The 17,108-nt window shown below is 34.2% G+C and overlaps 3 protein-coding genes across 3 annotated transcripts; 2 read left to right on the top strand and 1 right to left on the bottom strand.

Annotated features, from left to right (window-relative positions):
* LOC107637421 lies at positions 4,026–4,493 on the top strand. The gene is made up of 2 exons (XM_016340838.1): positions 4,026–4,169; positions 4,248–4,493. Exons 1-2 carry the CDS (start codon positions 4,026–4,028, stop codon positions 4,491–4,493), a joined length of 390 nt encoding a protein of 129 aa, XP_016196324.1.
* On the bottom strand, positions 9,045–10,429 carry LOC107637422 (ATP-dependent DNA helicase PIF1-like). The gene is made up of 2 exons (XM_016340839.1): positions 10,339–10,429; positions 9,045–10,213 (listed from the first exon to the last, which is right to left on the bottom strand). Exons 1-2 carry the CDS (start codon positions 10,427–10,429, stop codon positions 9,045–9,047), a joined length of 1,260 nt encoding a protein of 419 aa, XP_016196325.1.
* LOC107635586 (WD repeat-containing protein VIP3) lies at positions 12,898–16,650 on the top strand. The gene is made up of 2 exons (XM_016339095.2): positions 12,898–13,367; positions 15,755–16,650. Exons 1-2 carry the CDS (start codon positions 13,029–13,031, stop codon positions 16,367–16,369), a joined length of 954 nt encoding a protein of 317 aa, XP_016194581.1. The 5' UTR covers positions 12,898–13,028; the 3' UTR covers positions 16,370–16,650.

A 17,108-nucleotide genomic window follows, 5' to 3' on the forward strand; every position in this document is an offset into this window, starting at 1 on the left:
CCTTTTCTTAATTCTTATGTTGAGCTGAAGCTGTCAGCATGCAAAGAATAAATTATTAATTGTTGTTATTTTGTTAATTATTATTTTTAAGTTATCACTTTTATTTTTTTAGTTATTAATTATTAATTAAAAGATTAAAGAACAAAACAATTTATACTTTTTTTTTACACCATTTATTTGATTTAGCTGAGCATAGTAGTGAGCTGAATGAGGAAGTCTTTGATGTGTTTGTTTTTTTCCTTGGCAACTTCAAACGTGCATTGAATCTGCTGTCTGCTTCAAACTCAAACAAAGCGATCAGCTGTTTCAGATTTTTCAGATCTTGTGTGTCTAATGTGTTTGTGTTTTTTTTTTTTTAATTTGTCATGTTCTAACTAATTTCTAAGCAATTTTAAATTTGGTTAATTTTAAGATAATCCTTTTTGATAGATAGTTTTTTTTTTTAAATTTAAAGTTTTATTCGATATGCAAATTTTTATTACAATAGCTGTTTGAAATAGGATCAAATAGTAGATATCTTCGCTTTTATCTGAAAATCAAATTTATATAATTTGTAAATTTTTTGAGGAGGAGTGTTAGAAGTGAGTAATTTTTGTATTTTATAACCATTAATTAGTCATTAATAGTATTTTTAATGGTATAAAATTATATCTAATAATAAAAGATCACTCATTTTTCTTTTGATAATTAAATACTGGCTATAAAATACAAAAATTACTTACCCCTTAGACTTTTTTTTTTAAAAATTACTTTTTTATTCAATAAACCACGGGACTAATGTCCAAAAAGAAAAAACTAAACGTAAACTATTTTAGAAAAAAATAATTTTAATAGTCACATAAAAATGTAAAACAACACAATAATAAAGAGAAAACAAATAACATCTTCATTACAGATAACCGTCAAATTAGGGGTGGCAAATGGGCTTAAATCCGTCGGGCCGGTCCACGTAACCCGCCAAAAAACGGTTCGGATTGAAAAATTGGGATCGTTAAATAGCAAAAGCCCGCTTAACTCGCACCGCTTAAACCGCGGGTTTTGGCGGGACGGGGCGGGGCGGGCTTCCCCGCCGGGCTTAGTATTGTTTTAGTAAGGGGTATTTTTATAATTTTTTTTACCAAAATCCAACTTTCCCCAACCCAACTTACAAGAGAATGAAGATGAAAATTGAGTGTTTTAGATTATGTTTGTTTTGTTTTAGAGACAATATTGTTAATTAGGTTTTGGATTATGTTTATTTTGCTTTGGAAACAATATTTATAATTATGTTTTGAATGAAAACTTGGTTTATAATTATGTTTATTAGATATTTATAATTACAAAGATTTTAATATTTGTGAATACAAAAATTATAATTTGTTTATACTTTTTAGAAATTATAATAGTTAAAAGTAAAAAATAAAAGAGATTTTTTTTATATCTTTATATATATTATTTAATAGTTAAAAGTAAAAAAAAAAAAGAGGATATTTGGCGGGTTTAGCCCGCCGGCCCGCCAGCCCGCTGTTAGGCGGGGCGGGTTGGGATTTTGGGACCGCCTCACTAGGCGGGGCGGAGCGGGCTTCCCCGCTTGCCACCCCTACGTCAAATATTGTCAATTTATATTAGCTTTTTCTGAACTTGTGTCGGACAAGCATGTTGATCGGATTATACTTCGATTGTGGGAGCCATAGATAAAGGGTGTGTTTAACAAACGCGTTATAAGAGAAGAAACACGTTTATCCTTCTTAAAAGTTTCAATTTTTGATTTGACAAATTATTTATTTATGAACGCAAAAGTGATTTTGCTTTCAAAACCACGTTTACAAGAAGCTATAATTTTAAGTTTCTGCGTTTTACAACGGTTTTTTAGCCATCTAAAAAATATCATAAAAAATTTTTTTATTTATTTTAATTACTACCAAGATAAATATTTAATTTTTTTATTATTCTTAGTACTCTCTAAAATTTATATTTTGTTAGTTTTAATTAAAAATATATTTTGTCAATTTTTATATATTATTTTTATTTTAGTGTATAAATATTAATTTTATTATAGAATTAATTAATAAGATCTATTCAAATATCTAAATTAAAATGATAAGAAAATATACAAAAATTATTCAAGTTGGTGTCTATTTTAGTAATTTTTTATCTAAAAGTGATTTTAAGTAGTATAATCCAAACATTTATTTTACTATAATCCATTTTGATATAAAGATTACCAAACACAAATCACCTTAATACAAACTTACTTTTCATCAAAATCAAGTTTGCAAAATCAATTTTATTCAAACTCCCATTTGTAAACTGTAATCCAAACACACACAAAGATGTCTAAAATAATTTTTAAAAAATATTTTTTAGTAATTAAAATTTAACATATATAATTAATTAAAGGGCAAGTTACTTAAATAAATAGAATAGAGAAAATATTTACCCAAATGTGCAAAACTGGTTCTTGTTACCTGTATGTGCAAAAAGCCATTTCTATGTAATCCGTGGCAACCCACCACGGTTTCAAAACGTGCATAAACCGTGGCAGGTCCCAGCGGATTATGGCCAAAAGATATAGAGTGTAAACCGTGGTAGGTCACCACGGTTTACTAAGGAGAGATGGCGTGCATAAACCGTGGAGAGTCACCACGGTTTATGAAGAAACTTGTTTGCACATAAAACCTTGTGGGTCACCACGGTTTATGTGTGGTAAATAATGGCCAGAAAACCTTGTTAATTTTATGTGCAAGAGACACAACTTATTTTTTATTTTTTTATTATTCTTGTTAATTTTTTATTATTATATTTTTCATCTCAAATTTTTTTAATGAAAAAAATGAGAATAAATTAGATTTTCATAATTTGTTCTAGTTTATCACCAAGCAGAATTACAAGAACACAAAATTTTGTGTCTCTGTCTATCAGTGTCTTGTCCTATCCTATTTTCAGTGTCTTATCCTATTTTGATCAAATTAATTTGTCTGGCCTAATTTTGACAAAAATAACACAGTTTAATCGATCATATATATTAAATTTTAATTACTAAAAAATATTTTAAAAAAAAGACGTTTTAAATGCCTTTAGCTGAGTAGCTCCCTTGAATTGTAGAGACTAAAAATCTATTAAAGTGCAAATTTTATTGATATTAGAGATCCAAGTTCACTGCAGTTTTAGAATAAACTTTTATCTCAATATTTGTAAAGCTAAGATTCAAAACCAAGAAGGATATCTCAAATTTCAGTTTTGAGTGACCATGCATAAATCAATGTTGATACCGAAACAAACAATAAATATGGCCGTACAGTCTTTACAATTCTATCGCAAGGTACTTTTCTATTCTTAGTGATTGTAATTTAGCTTGATAAAATTTTATACAAAATAATGCTAATATATCTGCTTTTTCTCAAAGACATTAACTTTCTTTTTAATTAAAGAGAATGCAATTTGGGTAAAGTGATAATTTTAGGCTAAGAAGAGAGTTGTTTTATGAATTTTATTTTCTTTACGGGTTTTGTCATTCTCAAAAATAAACTTGTTCTTATAACACTATAGAGCACTCATTGTATTGGAGAAAAAGAGCAGCCAAAGAACCTCTTTAAGGGAGGAATGAAGAGACAAATTTGCTGTTAGATAGAATCATAAAGGATTGATGAAAAAGTTGTTTGATCTTAATATATAGACACACTAGTATAGGTCTATTGTTTGTTTATTGAGTTTATAAATAATATATATTAGGGATAAGTATGTTTTTGGTCCCTAAAGTAGGGGCAAAAAATTTATTTCGTCCCTCGGCTTTTTTTCGCAACAAAAAGGTCCCTTAGGTTCCGGTTTGTTTTAAAATCGTCCCTCTGACAATTTTACCCCTGTAGTTGTTGGATTTCGTTACGACCGTTTATTAACGGATATGGGAAACGTTAATTAATATAAATAAATAATAATATAAGGATTAAATCAAGAAAGTGAATGAAAATGAGGTGCAGGGAGGGAGGAATAACGACGAGAGTTGCTGCTGAAGGTCGACGGCTAGGGTTTAGGAGTCAGTGGCGTCCATGGCTTCCCAGAGCTCAAGAGCCTCACGTTTTCGTTCAGATGCAAAGGAGTTGCTCTGTGGCCATGGTGAGAGGCCGGTTTTGCGAACTTCGTCGACGAATGATAACCCTGGACGAAGATTTTGGGGTTGTGTATACTATGAGGTAAAGTGTTCTTCCTATTTTGCTATTGTGGGTATGAGAATTTGAGATTTCTTCATATGTTTCTGTGGCTTGTACTAGGTTCAGGATGGGTGTGATTTCTTCAGATGGGCAGATCCGGAACCTGGAGCTGTTCAGAAAGAGGTTGAATTTGCAAGAAATAGGAGAAAGATAACGAAATTAAAGGCAAGATTGAAGGAGTTGGAGACGAAGCTTTGGGTTGTGGCTGCTCTATGTTTTGCTGGGTGGGTGGGGTTTCTGTTCTTATTCCTGCAGAATCATTACAACTTGAAGCAGCCGAATGGAATGCACTTAGGTTATAGATGATTTGGTAGGGAATGTTATGAGGTTTACTGTGTTGTGTGGGTAGAGTTTGAGGGTATTCTCTGATGTTACAGTGGTTTAGGTTTGTAGCAACTTTGAAAGTGTTTGAACTAATGAAGAAAAGTGTTGTGTAATGTTGCCCAAATTGTCACCTTCTTTGATAGTGGACCTGTTTTATTTTGTAATGTAAAAGTAGTTTATGAGCAAAGCAGAAAAGCATTCAATAGAAGATCTGGAAATTCAGTAATTAGTAATGGAATATTTCATTTGATGACTAGTTAAAACATACATAAATATTTTGTCTTTGGATCCACATGCCTAGTACCAAAAAACAGAGAAGCAACACTGCAAGTGTCCTCAGGCACTTAATACCAAAATACAGTACTCAAACCAATGTAACTAAGGTAAAGTTCTTAATGTAAATATCCAATACCAAAATTAAAAACACTTTTTGCAAAACATTAACACAAGAGTCACAGAAAATTTCACACTCAAATCCTAAAGATTTCCCCACTAAGATAAACCCACCTCCGGAAATCCCTCGGCATCCTCAACCTCATGCACCACAAACAGATCAACATAGCCTCTCCTCCCTGCTATGGTACACATTTCAATTGCCTCTGTGTCACCTACCAATAGCCTCAAATGACGCTCATAATCATCCTCAGTTGGGTCTATGTACCATAACGCTGAAATGTTGGATTTCAGGAATCCAAGGTGTCTCAGTTCCTCGTATGCCTCAAACACACTCCACCGATTGCCATCAATGTCCTCCACAACTGTAGATTGACCCTTCAAGTACCTCAGCACACCATTATCATATCCAAATAACCCACCATGGTGCACCCGCATGTTGAACAGCGCCATCTCCTTCCCGAAAAACCCTATTAATCAACACAGGGAGTTACTCAACCAACTATGAACAACAACAACTACAATCAGTTCAAACCCTACCCTTCCACACACCTTCGCACAAACACTCTAATCCTAAAGATTTCCCCACTGAGATGGGGGTAACTTGGCCATCAACCTCAGCTTCTGCATGGGTAGATGAGGTGCACTGCATTGAATGACAGAAAAGGGCCTCTTCCTCACAGATGGCTGGCTAGGAGGCTGTTTGTTGCTGGTGGAGGTTGCAGAAGATGCAGCCTTGTTCTTGGGCTGGGCCAAGATGTTGGGCTGAGTGGAAGCTTTCTTGGGCTTAGTGGAAGCTTTCTTGGGCTGAGGTGCTTCTGTGGTGGGCCGGGCTTCACGTTTCTTGGGCCTTGTGGGGGTTTTCCTGGTATGAGATGCTGGCAGATTGGATGGTGATGGTGTAGTAGTCCTCTTTCTCCCTCCCCAAGCTGTCTGACCAGGTGCCAGCTTAGCTGCATTCTTCTTAGCTCTGTTGGTTGAACTTTGGGCCTACAATAGTTATGTAAATCATATAGAAAGTAACTCACATATCATATAGTAGTAAACTTATATAGTTGGCAATCATGATGCTAGTTGAACCCTAGAATAGCATATCACAAACCCTCTTACCCTCTTCTTAGGAAGGCTGCAGCCGCTTTTCTTGTGTCCAACTCCACCACAGTTGAAGCATCTTTGGACTTCTCCCCTCCGTGACATATGAGTCTGGCTTCTAATGTCTTCATCTGCAGCCCCTATTTTCCTCTTCTTCACCGGTCTGTGGCTTGGCCTCCTGTAAGGAGGTGGGATGACATCATCATATTGAGTCCTCTCCCATAGCTCCGGGTCGTTTACAGGGTGTATCACCGCCTCGTAGCACCTGATGTAAGCCTCCTTCTTGTAGCATTCATCCACATATGACTCCAAATTAAGGCCCTTGAAGGTGATGCAGCTGATGGTGACGCTCATAATCATCCTCAGTTGGGTCTATGTACCATAACGCTGAAATGTTGGATTTCAGGTATCCAAGGTGTCTCAGTTCCTCGTATGCCTCAAACACACTCCACCGATCGCCGTCAATGTCCTCCATAACTGTAGATTGACCCTTCAAGTACCTCAGCACACCATTATCATATCCAAATAACCCACCATGGTGCACCCGCATGTTGAACAGCGCCATCTCCTTCCCGAAAAACCCTATTAATCAACACAGGGAGTTACTCAACCAACTATGAACAACAACAACTACAATCAGTTCAAACCCTACCCTTCCACACACCTTCGCACAATCCACATTAAGAAACGAGAAATTACATTCACATAATGCTTACCTTGCCGAGGGATTTTTGTTGGAACGAAGCCAAGTTAACAAACCACGAAGTTTTCCGGCAACCTCTCTCAAGCTACCAACGCCGGACGTCGCAGGAAGGCCTTCCAAGGGTTTCGCACAATCGTTTCACACAAACGTTTCACTCTCTACTCCTATTCTCAGTCGAAGCGTTGCTTGGGAAAGGAAATTTGATCTCGCGTGAAGTAATACCAATCAACAAGGGCATTTTCGTATTAAAAAATTATTTTTGGGGGCAAAGGACGTTTTTAAAACAAATCGGAATCTAAGGGACCTTTTTGTTGCGAAAAAAAGTCGAGGGACGAAATAAATTTTTGGCCCCTACTTTAGGGACCAAAATCATACTTATCCCTATATATTATTATTTATTAAAATAAAAAATATTTTAAATATTTATATAATTAAAAGAAAATATTAAAAACAGTTAAAAAAATATTTTATATTTTAATATCAATAAAAAATTAAAATATTATTGTAATTTATCTAAAAAATACTTTATATTTTATATATATGTCGTATCCTCATATCTTATAAGAATTTTAAATTCACTTGTGTCCTGTGTCATGTCTGTATCCGTGCATCATAGAGTCTTACGTAAGAACATAAGTTAAACGAAAAACTTAGGGTGCGTTTGTTTTGCGTTTTCATTTTTAGTGTTTTCTAGATTTTGTGAAGGAAAAAGTAAAAATAGTGAAAATAATAAAAATTTTTGTTTTTACCTCCTGTTTTTACTTTTTCCTTTACAAAATTCAAAAAATACTGAAAATAAAAATCAAAAATGAAAATACAAACCAAATGCACCTTTAAATTCTCGTGGTTAGAAATGGTAAATAACTTTTTTCCTCTTCTTCACCGGTCTGTGGCTTGGCCTCCTGTAAGGAGGTGGGATGACATCATCATATTGAGTCCTCTCCCATAGCTCCGGGTCGTTTACAGGGTGTATCACCGCCTCGTAGCACCTGATGTAAGCCTCCTTCTTGTAGCATTCATCCACATATGACTCCAAATTAAGGCCCTTGAAGGTGATGCAGCTGATGGCATGAGGACAAGGAATCCCACTAAGTTGCCAATTCCTGCAAGAACATTCACCAGCTGCCAGATCCACAACATACTTATCTAGACCACTCATAACCTCGTATTGGCTAGCAGATGACCAGTAAGGCCTCCAGTCCCTAGCTAAGCTTGCCTGTTTCTCTAATTTCTTACTAATCATTTGCATAATGTTTCCTGGATAATTAAGAACCCTTTCCCTATTTGCAGCCCATCTAGTCATCATGTAAATCCTAATATCCTCTAACATGCTCACAATTGGTTTCTCTCTTGCTTCTACTAACACATAATTGAAACTCTCACTCATATTATTAACAAGACTGTCACATTTAGATAGGAAGGTAAACCTGGATCTTGACCAGAACCTTGGTGGAATGCCATTGCCTTGGTAATGGTCAAGTTCCATTTTTGTGAGCCTTTGCAACTAGCTCCTTCACCTTGATCTTTGGGTTGGATTCAACTTTCTTCTTAAACTGGGTACCCAACCATTTGCTGTGCATAATCTCAACCCGGTGTGTCTGCATGCAGGTATGTTGGAGATTCATGCTTCTTAGTTGCCAAGTGGACTCCTCACCCACCCTGTGTGCATATAACCAAAATGGGCAGCCTTTCTGACAAACAGCTCGGAGAAGTCACTAATATTATCTAATATTTTATATTTAATATATATGTTGTGTCTTGTGTCTTATAAAATTTTAAAATTTATATGTCTGTGTGTCTCGTATTGTATCGTATCCGGTGTCAATATCCATACTTCATAGGTCATTTTAATATAAATGTGAATTCTGTGTACGATTGTGTATGCTGGTGTCAAACAAAATAAAAATTTTATGTATATTTATATGGAAAAGTATAGATAGACAATGAAAATACTAAACAATGTGAACAATAGATATATCGGATGTTCATTTCATTAGGTGTACGAATAGTTATTCTAATATTAAGATTTAGATAAGTAATTTAAAGATGTAGTGTATTTTTATTTGATTGATAATTATTCACATTATTAAAAAAAATTATTGATTACTAACATAACCCTATTTATATTTGTGTATTGTACCGTTTTTGTGTTTCTGTCTATTGCTGGTTAAGACAGCAAATAAACGGAGTCTAATAAAGGTCATCGTGTGACATGGGAGGCCAAAAAAATTTGTTGGTTAAGAATTCATCTATTAGTTCCTAGAATTTCTAAATTTTTTTAAGTGATAGTAATAAATTTTAATAAATAAATAGATTTAGTAAGACATTTTGTTATTACCTTTTTATTATAGGCTCTTAAAAACTTCTCTATATACCACATTCATCATGCAGTTATCTTCCAAGTGTCCATGATCTTGCAACAACACTCGCAGATCATCTTTACTCGTTACCCTTGATAACGTAACATACAATTGACCATGGATGAAAACTGGCCTTGGAAGTTTCAATAGAGTTTGTCCATGGGACTTATTTATTATCATTGCAAATGACATGATAATTGGGAATTGTCTTCTTTGAAACCTGACCGGCAATGTTTCATTATTTGGAATTAGATTCACTCTTGGGATAAGAACAATACTTCTAACTTTGTTACCAGTTAAAGTCTTGCATTCTATCACATGGTTTCCCATTCTTCTAACTTGCATCCTCGTTCCATTGCACAAACCATTAGTTTGGTCTATATTCCGTAGCAACATAACAGGAACGCCAACCTTCAGAACCAACTTGTGTGGTGGTAGACCTGAACAATTTATTCCATTTAGAATCTCCGGCGAGAAAGCATCTAACTCAAGTTCCATATTTCCCTCTTCAGCACACACAGAGTTTGAACTTAAGTAGACTATTTCTTGTCCAGGTAGCCCTGCAATCATCTTGTTGTTGACATCAGTGACACAAAAATCCAAAGTTGGTGCAAGAATTGCTCTATCCTTGAAATAAATTTCAACGGATAAATTGGATAACATATTTGGATACACGAAATCAATGAGGTCATCCAAAACTGTCTCAGAGTTCTTAATCAAAATGTCAGATGGTATATAAACGATCGATTCACCATCTGTTGTATCACCAGCCAAACCATCACCAATTTTGAGTAGCCATTCTGCAAAATTTCTGAGTTCTTGTATATTGTTGTTTTCACCTAGTGACAATCTCGTGTTTTTTGTAAGCTTCAAAACCTTACAGTTATGCCACAAATATGAAGAATTAATAGAAGACTGAATTATATCTTGCCTTGAGTCTCTGAGAATTACAGGTAAAATTTGTCTAAAATCTCCTCCGAGAACAACAACCTTACCTCCAAATGGCAAATGAGCATTATACGAATCTGAGCACCTTAAGATGTCTCTGAGGCATTTATCTAAAGCTTCGTAATAATACTTACTTATCATTGGAGCTTCATCCCATGTGATTAATTTGGCCTTAGCTTGGATATTAACCTTGCAAGAGGACTTCCCTGTTTAATGCTACACAAAGAATCCTCATTTATGGCAAAAGGAATTTTAAACCTTGAATGTGCAGTTCTTCCATTAGGCAACAAAAATGCAGCAATTCCACTCGAAACAACATTTAAAACTATACCTCCTTTAGACCTAATTGAGCATGATATAGTTGACCATAAAAATATTTTTCCACAACCACCTTGACCGTATAAGAAGAAAAATCCACCCATATTACCGCTAACAGCACTAATTATTTGATCGTATGCAAATTTCTGCTCATTAGTTAGCCTTTTTAAATACCCACTTAGTTCATTCGCAAGAGTATTAACGTCAAAATAATTGAAATAATTGACTATTACGACTTATATATATATATATATATACTAATTACAAACGATATGAATTTTTAATGAAAATACTTGATACTAATAAAAAAAATTATATAAATAGAAATTATTTAATTTCAATTTCAATTTCATATAACAAAACAGTAGTTTTCAAAAATTATGGAATCTTTTTTTGACATATATATTATGCCATACGTATAAATTATACGGGTTATTATATAAATTCATATATATGCATAACAAAACAGTTTAATATTATATATTTTCTACATTAATTATATGTCAATATTTTAAAAAAAAGAGATAAAAGAAGAGATATATAAATATGTATAATATTATTGCTATATATGAAGCAGTTTTATATTGCTTTAATTATAGAGACTTACTATAATTATATAAAATTTAATTTGAGAAAATAATTTCCCTTGTCATAAATAATATACTAAAACTGTTAGTATATTATCTTCTTTATGATTAATTGAATTTATTAATGATTTTCCCGTATAAATCGTTATTACTTGACAAATAAATTGTCTTTAGGTCAACGATTTAATATATGTGTAGGTTCATTTTTTGTCAAATATAATGAAAATACAAATAAAGAAATAAAGGATAAAAATAAAGTTAATAATATCTTACACTACTTTATTTTATTAAATTATTTAAAAATAGCACATCCGCAAAAAATAATCGTAATATATAAATTGAGACAATAATTTAAAATTCTATAATTATAATTTAATCAAATACTAATAGTAAAACCAAATTACCTAAACAATATTGAACCTATTCTAATCCTTATTCACGTATAGTATAGAATCATTCTTGTAACAACAACCAACTGAAATAACATCGTAAGTTTTAATATTTAGAATTCGTGCAAAATCAGACCATCCTCTTGTTAGATAAGTTTCATCATCCGCTATCCATGCAATGCGGCAAGGTATAGAATTGCCACACCGAGAAACCAAACTAACTTTTATTTCCCTCAATGGCATTGCATACATGCAAAAGAAAGTTGGTAATTTCTGAAAAAAATTAAAATATGTTAAAAAATTATTCTAATAATGAACATCTTAAACTAAGAAAATTTAAATATATTACCAATCGTTGAAATTGCATATCTGAATTTGTCATGAATTTAGCAAAACTGAACGCTTACATCCTTCGGTAAAGTAGAGACTATTGCCTCTTCTTTGAACGCTTACATCCATGTAGTTGGAACCCGAATCAGTGAAGACAACTCGATGAGGTATTTTATGAATGTGATGCATTGTAAATAATTGTGGCAAAAGACAATCGAACTGGAACATTAGACGATAAGAATAGAGTATTAACATACACGCAATTCTCTAAGTCATATTGAAAAAGAATAGGCCCAGTATAGTACCTCGACGCCAACGGCCAGCTGAACGTCTCATATCCTGCAGGCCTAAACTGAGGAAACCGCCAAAAGATCCAAGACTGCAGTAGCTGGAGCGGGCCCGCTAACTTCACAACATGTCTGTTTGCCACTCTGCACATGAGGGTGATTCGAACTCCTTATATAGTCGAATCACACATAATTCGAACCAGCCTGGTTCGAATTATGAAGGAGTGCATTAGGAGTAATTCGAACCGACCTGGTTCGAATTACATGGACTCGAATACAAAGCATAATTCGAACCACCCTGGTTCGAATTATGTATGAGAGGAGTTCGAACCTTATTGGTTCGAATTATGTATAGGAGAAGTTCGAACCACCTTGGTTCGAATTATTCAAAAAAGTAGAACACTAAATCGAACCATCTTGGTTCGAATTATGAAGGAGTGCAATTCGAACCAGCTTGGTTCGAATTGTATTAAAATACACTTTGGCTCATTGCTGAAACGAAATTGGATTTGGCGCATTTTGGTTACAAGTTTCTTGCTCTGGCTCAATATGATTTTTTGCCCTTATTATTATCATTAAAATTATTAAAAGTATTTTTAATTGATAATTGATAAGTAGTTTAATAGTGTATTAAATATTGATTTGATATAATTATAATGAGGATATGTTGCCAAATTAGTATTATTATATATTATTTATTTAGTATTAATTATAATATAATTACAATAAAATAATTTAGAATAGAAAAAAAATTTATTCGTTTTGGAGGGAAAACGGAGGCATGAGAGATCGACACGTCACCTTTAGTAGTTGGGGGAAAACCCAGTTTTAGTATATTAAGTAGATATTTCTCATTTTGGTTTCGTTTCTCAAATTTTTATAAATGATTTTATTTTTATTGGGCTAGTGTATTACAAAGAAACAAAACAACACACTATTGGTAAAGTCCATTATCACAAAAAAAAAACCATATGTAGGTATACCAGGGTTGAAATCAAAATCACTCCGAGGGTGAGCTAAGCTACCTAAGCAAGTTAGGTTGAAGAAGAGAAGTTGCACTTCACAAAACTCACTTCTCCGCAACACTTTTTCACTTTTGGCTTTCCTAAGATGAAACTGGCGGGGATCAAATCGGTAGAGAACGCTCACGATGATTCCATTTGGGCTGCCACGTGGCTCCCCTCAACCGCCTCCCGACCGCCGCTTCTCCTCACTGGCTCTCTGGACGAGACTGTCAGGATGTGGCGCTCTGACGAGCTCGTTCTTGAGCGCAGCAACACGGGTCACTGCCTTGGTGTAGCCTCAGTTGCCGCTCACCCCCTCGGCTCCATCGCCGCCTCCTCTTCGCTAGATAGCTTCGTTAGGGTCTTTGATGTTGATTCCAATGCCACAATTGCTACTCTCGAGGCTCCTCCTTCTGAAGTCTGGCAAATGCGCTTCGACCCTAAGGTTAATTGTTTATTCTCACGTTGCGATTATTTTCCATTTTTTCTATTCGTTTATACCAGAGCATAAACATAAATCAACCCAAAAATTTTGAGTTCTTCATAACTTAGAGTTTTATTAAATAAAATTTCATAGGGTGATTTGGAATTTAAAATTAAAGGAGGTACTTTATTTATTAAATAAAGTGCATGAACAATGGCATATGACCAAAAATAATTAGGGAGATTTGACTGAAACATAAGAGTCTCAACGGAACTAAGTTGGTGAATTATACTTTAGAAGAAAAGAAATATGTAAGGTAAATTCTAGACCATTATCTGAAGGTATACTTTTGACTTTGGAGTTAAATTGTGTTTCAATCAAGGCAATGAAATTTTTAACATGTTGTGAATCGAGTTTTGCTTGAAAGGACCTCATATGTCTAAATGCAATAACTCAAAAATGGTATTAGCTCTATTAAAGCTTTGAGAAAATGGCAATTTTATTTGCTTTGAAATATGATATACATCACAAGTTTCTATATGGTGTGAGGAAATAAAAGGAACCTGTCTAGGTAAAATATTAAGTCATTGTGTGAAAATGCCACAAATTGGAAGGTATGATAGGTGAAGTTTGTAAGGAGTTTATTTTGTGAAGTGTAGAAGATGGACCATTATGTAGAGCTTGCTTAAGATATATAACCCTGATGAGAAAAGGTAAGTTCACAGTGAAGTTTGTGTGTAATTTTAGAAATGGAAATTAAATTGAAATTAAAATGTGGTAGGTAGAAAACATCATGAATAATTAATGAAGAAGAGAATTTGACCACCCCTTTGTGAGCAATAACATGTGAACCATTAGGCATGTAAACAATGATAGGTTTAATAGGATAATATGATGAAAACCATGATAAATTGGAAGTAAAACCAAACATAGTCTCTGGTTGATTTATGCTTGTGCTCTGATCGCTTATTCAAAAATTGAAGCTTGTAGATGTTGGTTGAGCTATATATAGTGACTGGTGTGACTATGAAAATGCAATAGCTGATGATTATGCAAATTTAATGGCTGGTTCTATTCGTGTTAGCTAGCTTTGCTTGATCATGCAGTTTTGTTGTGGGAATGATCTATTCCGACATTTACATTTACTTTTTTATTTTTTTGGATTAATGAGAGACATATTCTTTGTTGAAAGGGGAATACCTATCTGCTAATCAGAATTCCGGTTGCTTGCTGCATGATGAACATATTTGTTGAAACAATAAACAGGGAATATTTGCATTCTTATATATGTATGCATCGTTTTTCTTTCTGGAGGAAGTTTTTTTGCTTCCCACATGTAGCCTTGTTCTAACGTCTCTTACGGGGATGGTCTTAGTAAGACCAAAACAAGTAGAAACCATGATAGTGGACTTATGGTCAGCCATGCTTATTGAAAACATTATTTTTTTCTTTCGAGTTGGCTGAGGATCGGATAACTAGGTTCGTCCTTTTCCCTTATCCTTGGTGTTTATCACTGGTGTGAGTATATTGTTGTCACCATAATTTTTGTTATTGTGAAAGCCATGTTATAGTTTGACAGATTAAGCACATGCGTTGATTGAGTTTCCTTTGTCCCTTTTGTGTTTCTTGTGTAGTTGCATTAGCAATTTTTCATGCTTAAAACCTACGTTACTTATACAATATACTTGTTTGTTTACCTTTTCAAGAATTTTGTATTTGTCTTTTATCCTGATTAAAGGTCAGTTTGTACAGTGTTTCTTTCCTTTACATATGTAATATGTAATTCACTTTTTGTTTTCTTTACCTTTTCTTCTTCCCTAAGTCAAGTATCCTATTCATAGATACGAGATTATTGTATTGATCATTTCAAAATTATTTTCTAATTATTTCAATGTTTGATTCTATATAAACATTCTTCAGTGTTCTAAGTAAATATTTTCTAGCTCTTCCTTATCACCTTTATGCCTTGAATTTTGTGAGTCCATATACTTGGCATTTATCATTTTAGTATGTTGTTTCTTTTATCTTTCTCCTTTACTTATGGTGATCCGGTACACCTTAAAAATTGAGATTGAAAATTTTCAGGTATACCGTATATGTGAAATTTTGTACTGAAAAGAACACATTTATGAAGCTTTCACCCACAGTTGAAACTTATTATATCTCAATTCTGTTGGTTATTTATTCAAATTAGTACTTTGTTCTGTGGACCCGCTGTTAACTTGTGCCCATTTATGGAATCTGTTTGTCAGTTAGTGTATGCGCGCACTATAACAGAAATTTCTGTTGCCCTGAAGCCTTGCAATAGCAGTAAATAAAATTGACCATTTTGTTGTGAACAGATTATTTTGTACATTTTAACTATATATGTAGTAGTTATTCAATTGGCAAAAAATCTTTTTCTTCAGGGTGCTGTTTTAGCCGTTGCTGGTGGAGGTAGTGCGTCGGTCAAGCTTTGGGACACTAACACATGGGAACTCGTTGCTACTTTATCAATTCCTCGTCCAGAAGGATCCAAACCCACGGACAAAAGTGGCAGTAAGAAGTTTGTCCTATCAGTTGCTTGGAGCCCTGATGGCAAGCGGCTCGCTTGTGGCTCAATGGATGGCACGATTTCTGTCTTTGATGTTCAGCGTGGCAAATTTTTACACCACCTTGAGGGTCACTACATGCCAGTACGGTCTCTTGTTTATTCTCCTTACGATCCAAGGCTACTATTTACAGCCTCAGACGACACTAATGTCCACATGTATGATGCTGAGGGGAAAGCTTTAGTTGGCAACATGTCGGGTCATGCTAGCTGGGTATTGTGTGTTGATGTGAGCCCAGACGGGGCTGCCATTGCTACAGGTTCGAGCGATAAAACTGTAAGACTATGGGATCTTGCCATGAGGGCGTCCGTGCAGACAATGAGCAACCATACAGATCAAGTGTGGGGAGTAGCATTTAGACCGGATGGACGAGGTGGTCGCCTTGCTAGTGTATCGGATGATAAGAGCGTATCCTTGTACGATTACTCCTGAATTAAACATGTACTTTTACTTTCTGTGGAACCCTGGTAAGTGGTAACTTCTTAGTGCATTATTTACGGCAAACTGACTTGAACAAAATGCATGGTTGTAAATGTTGTATCCGTATTTGATTGAGTATCCTTGTTCCCTGATTTGTTCCTCGTTGCGATCAAGCATTAAATTTATATTGCCATTTTCTAATTTATCCTTAGCAATGGGAGTGGTCCTATCAGACCTAACCAAATTTGTCATGAAACAAAATCTTGGTCTAAGATTATTCTAGTGTTGCTTTATGCTTTGTTCCTATAACTGCATTTTTATTATTTTATCTCTTTCACACTCTTTTGTTACTTATATATGTTGTACAATTTATACATTTAAGGAAGTTCATCTTTTCTTTTCCAATCAAATCACACCACTAAGCACTAACTTAAAAAAATGCCGTTAAGTTTTAATGGAGATATGTACTATCAAAGTCAGTCTACTCGTATCTTATTACTCTAAAATATATATAGGATCCATATCTGCGCAAATTATTTTTGACATTGGGGTGGAAATGATATTTTTTAGGATTATGGATAATAAGGGTGTTATTCTCAAATGTGGAATTTTTTTATTTAAAATGTGAAAATTGGACCCTCCGATTTGTTTGGGAATAAAAATCGGACCATCTGATTTATAAAGAACAAAAAGTTAGACCTCCGATTTGTAATTTTTTTTAAAAAAAAATCATAACAAACAAATCAGACTC

This window comes from Arachis ipaensis, chromosome B04 (genome assembly GCF_000816755.2).
Source record: "Arachis ipaensis cultivar K30076 chromosome B04, Araip1.1, whole genome shotgun sequence".
In the NCBI taxonomy this organism is placed as follows: domain Eukaryota; kingdom Viridiplantae; phylum Streptophyta; class Magnoliopsida; order Fabales; family Fabaceae; genus Arachis; species Arachis ipaensis.

What these genes read in the sequence shown, in the direction of transcription:
- LOC107637421 (XM_016340838.1), top strand. Translation starts at nt 4,026, where the DNA reads ATGGCTTCCCAGAGCTCAAGAGCCTCACGTTTTCGTTCAGATGCAAAG. An exon ending in GGGGTTGTGTATACTATGAG is followed by an intron (nt 4,170 to 4,247) that starts GTAAAGTGTTCT and finishes GGCTTGTACTAG; the next exon opens with GTTCAGGATGGGTGTGATTT.
- LOC107637422 (XM_016340839.1), bottom strand. Translation starts at nt 10,429, where the DNA reads ATGGGTGGATTTTTCTTCTTATACGGTCAAGGTGGTTGTGGAAAAATA. An exon ending in CTCAATTAGGTCTAAAGGAG is followed by an intron (nt 10,214 to 10,338) that starts GTATAGTTTTAA and finishes AGCATTAAACAG; the next exon opens with GGAAGTCCTCTTGCAAGGTT.
- LOC107635586 (XM_016339095.2), top strand. Translation starts at nt 13,029, where the DNA reads ATGAAACTGGCGGGGATCAAATCGGTAGAGAACGCTCACGATGATTCC. An exon ending in AAATGCGCTTCGACCCTAAG is followed by an intron (nt 13,368 to 15,754) that starts GTTAATTGTTTA and finishes CTTTTTCTTCAG; the next exon opens with GGTGCTGTTTTAGCCGTTGC.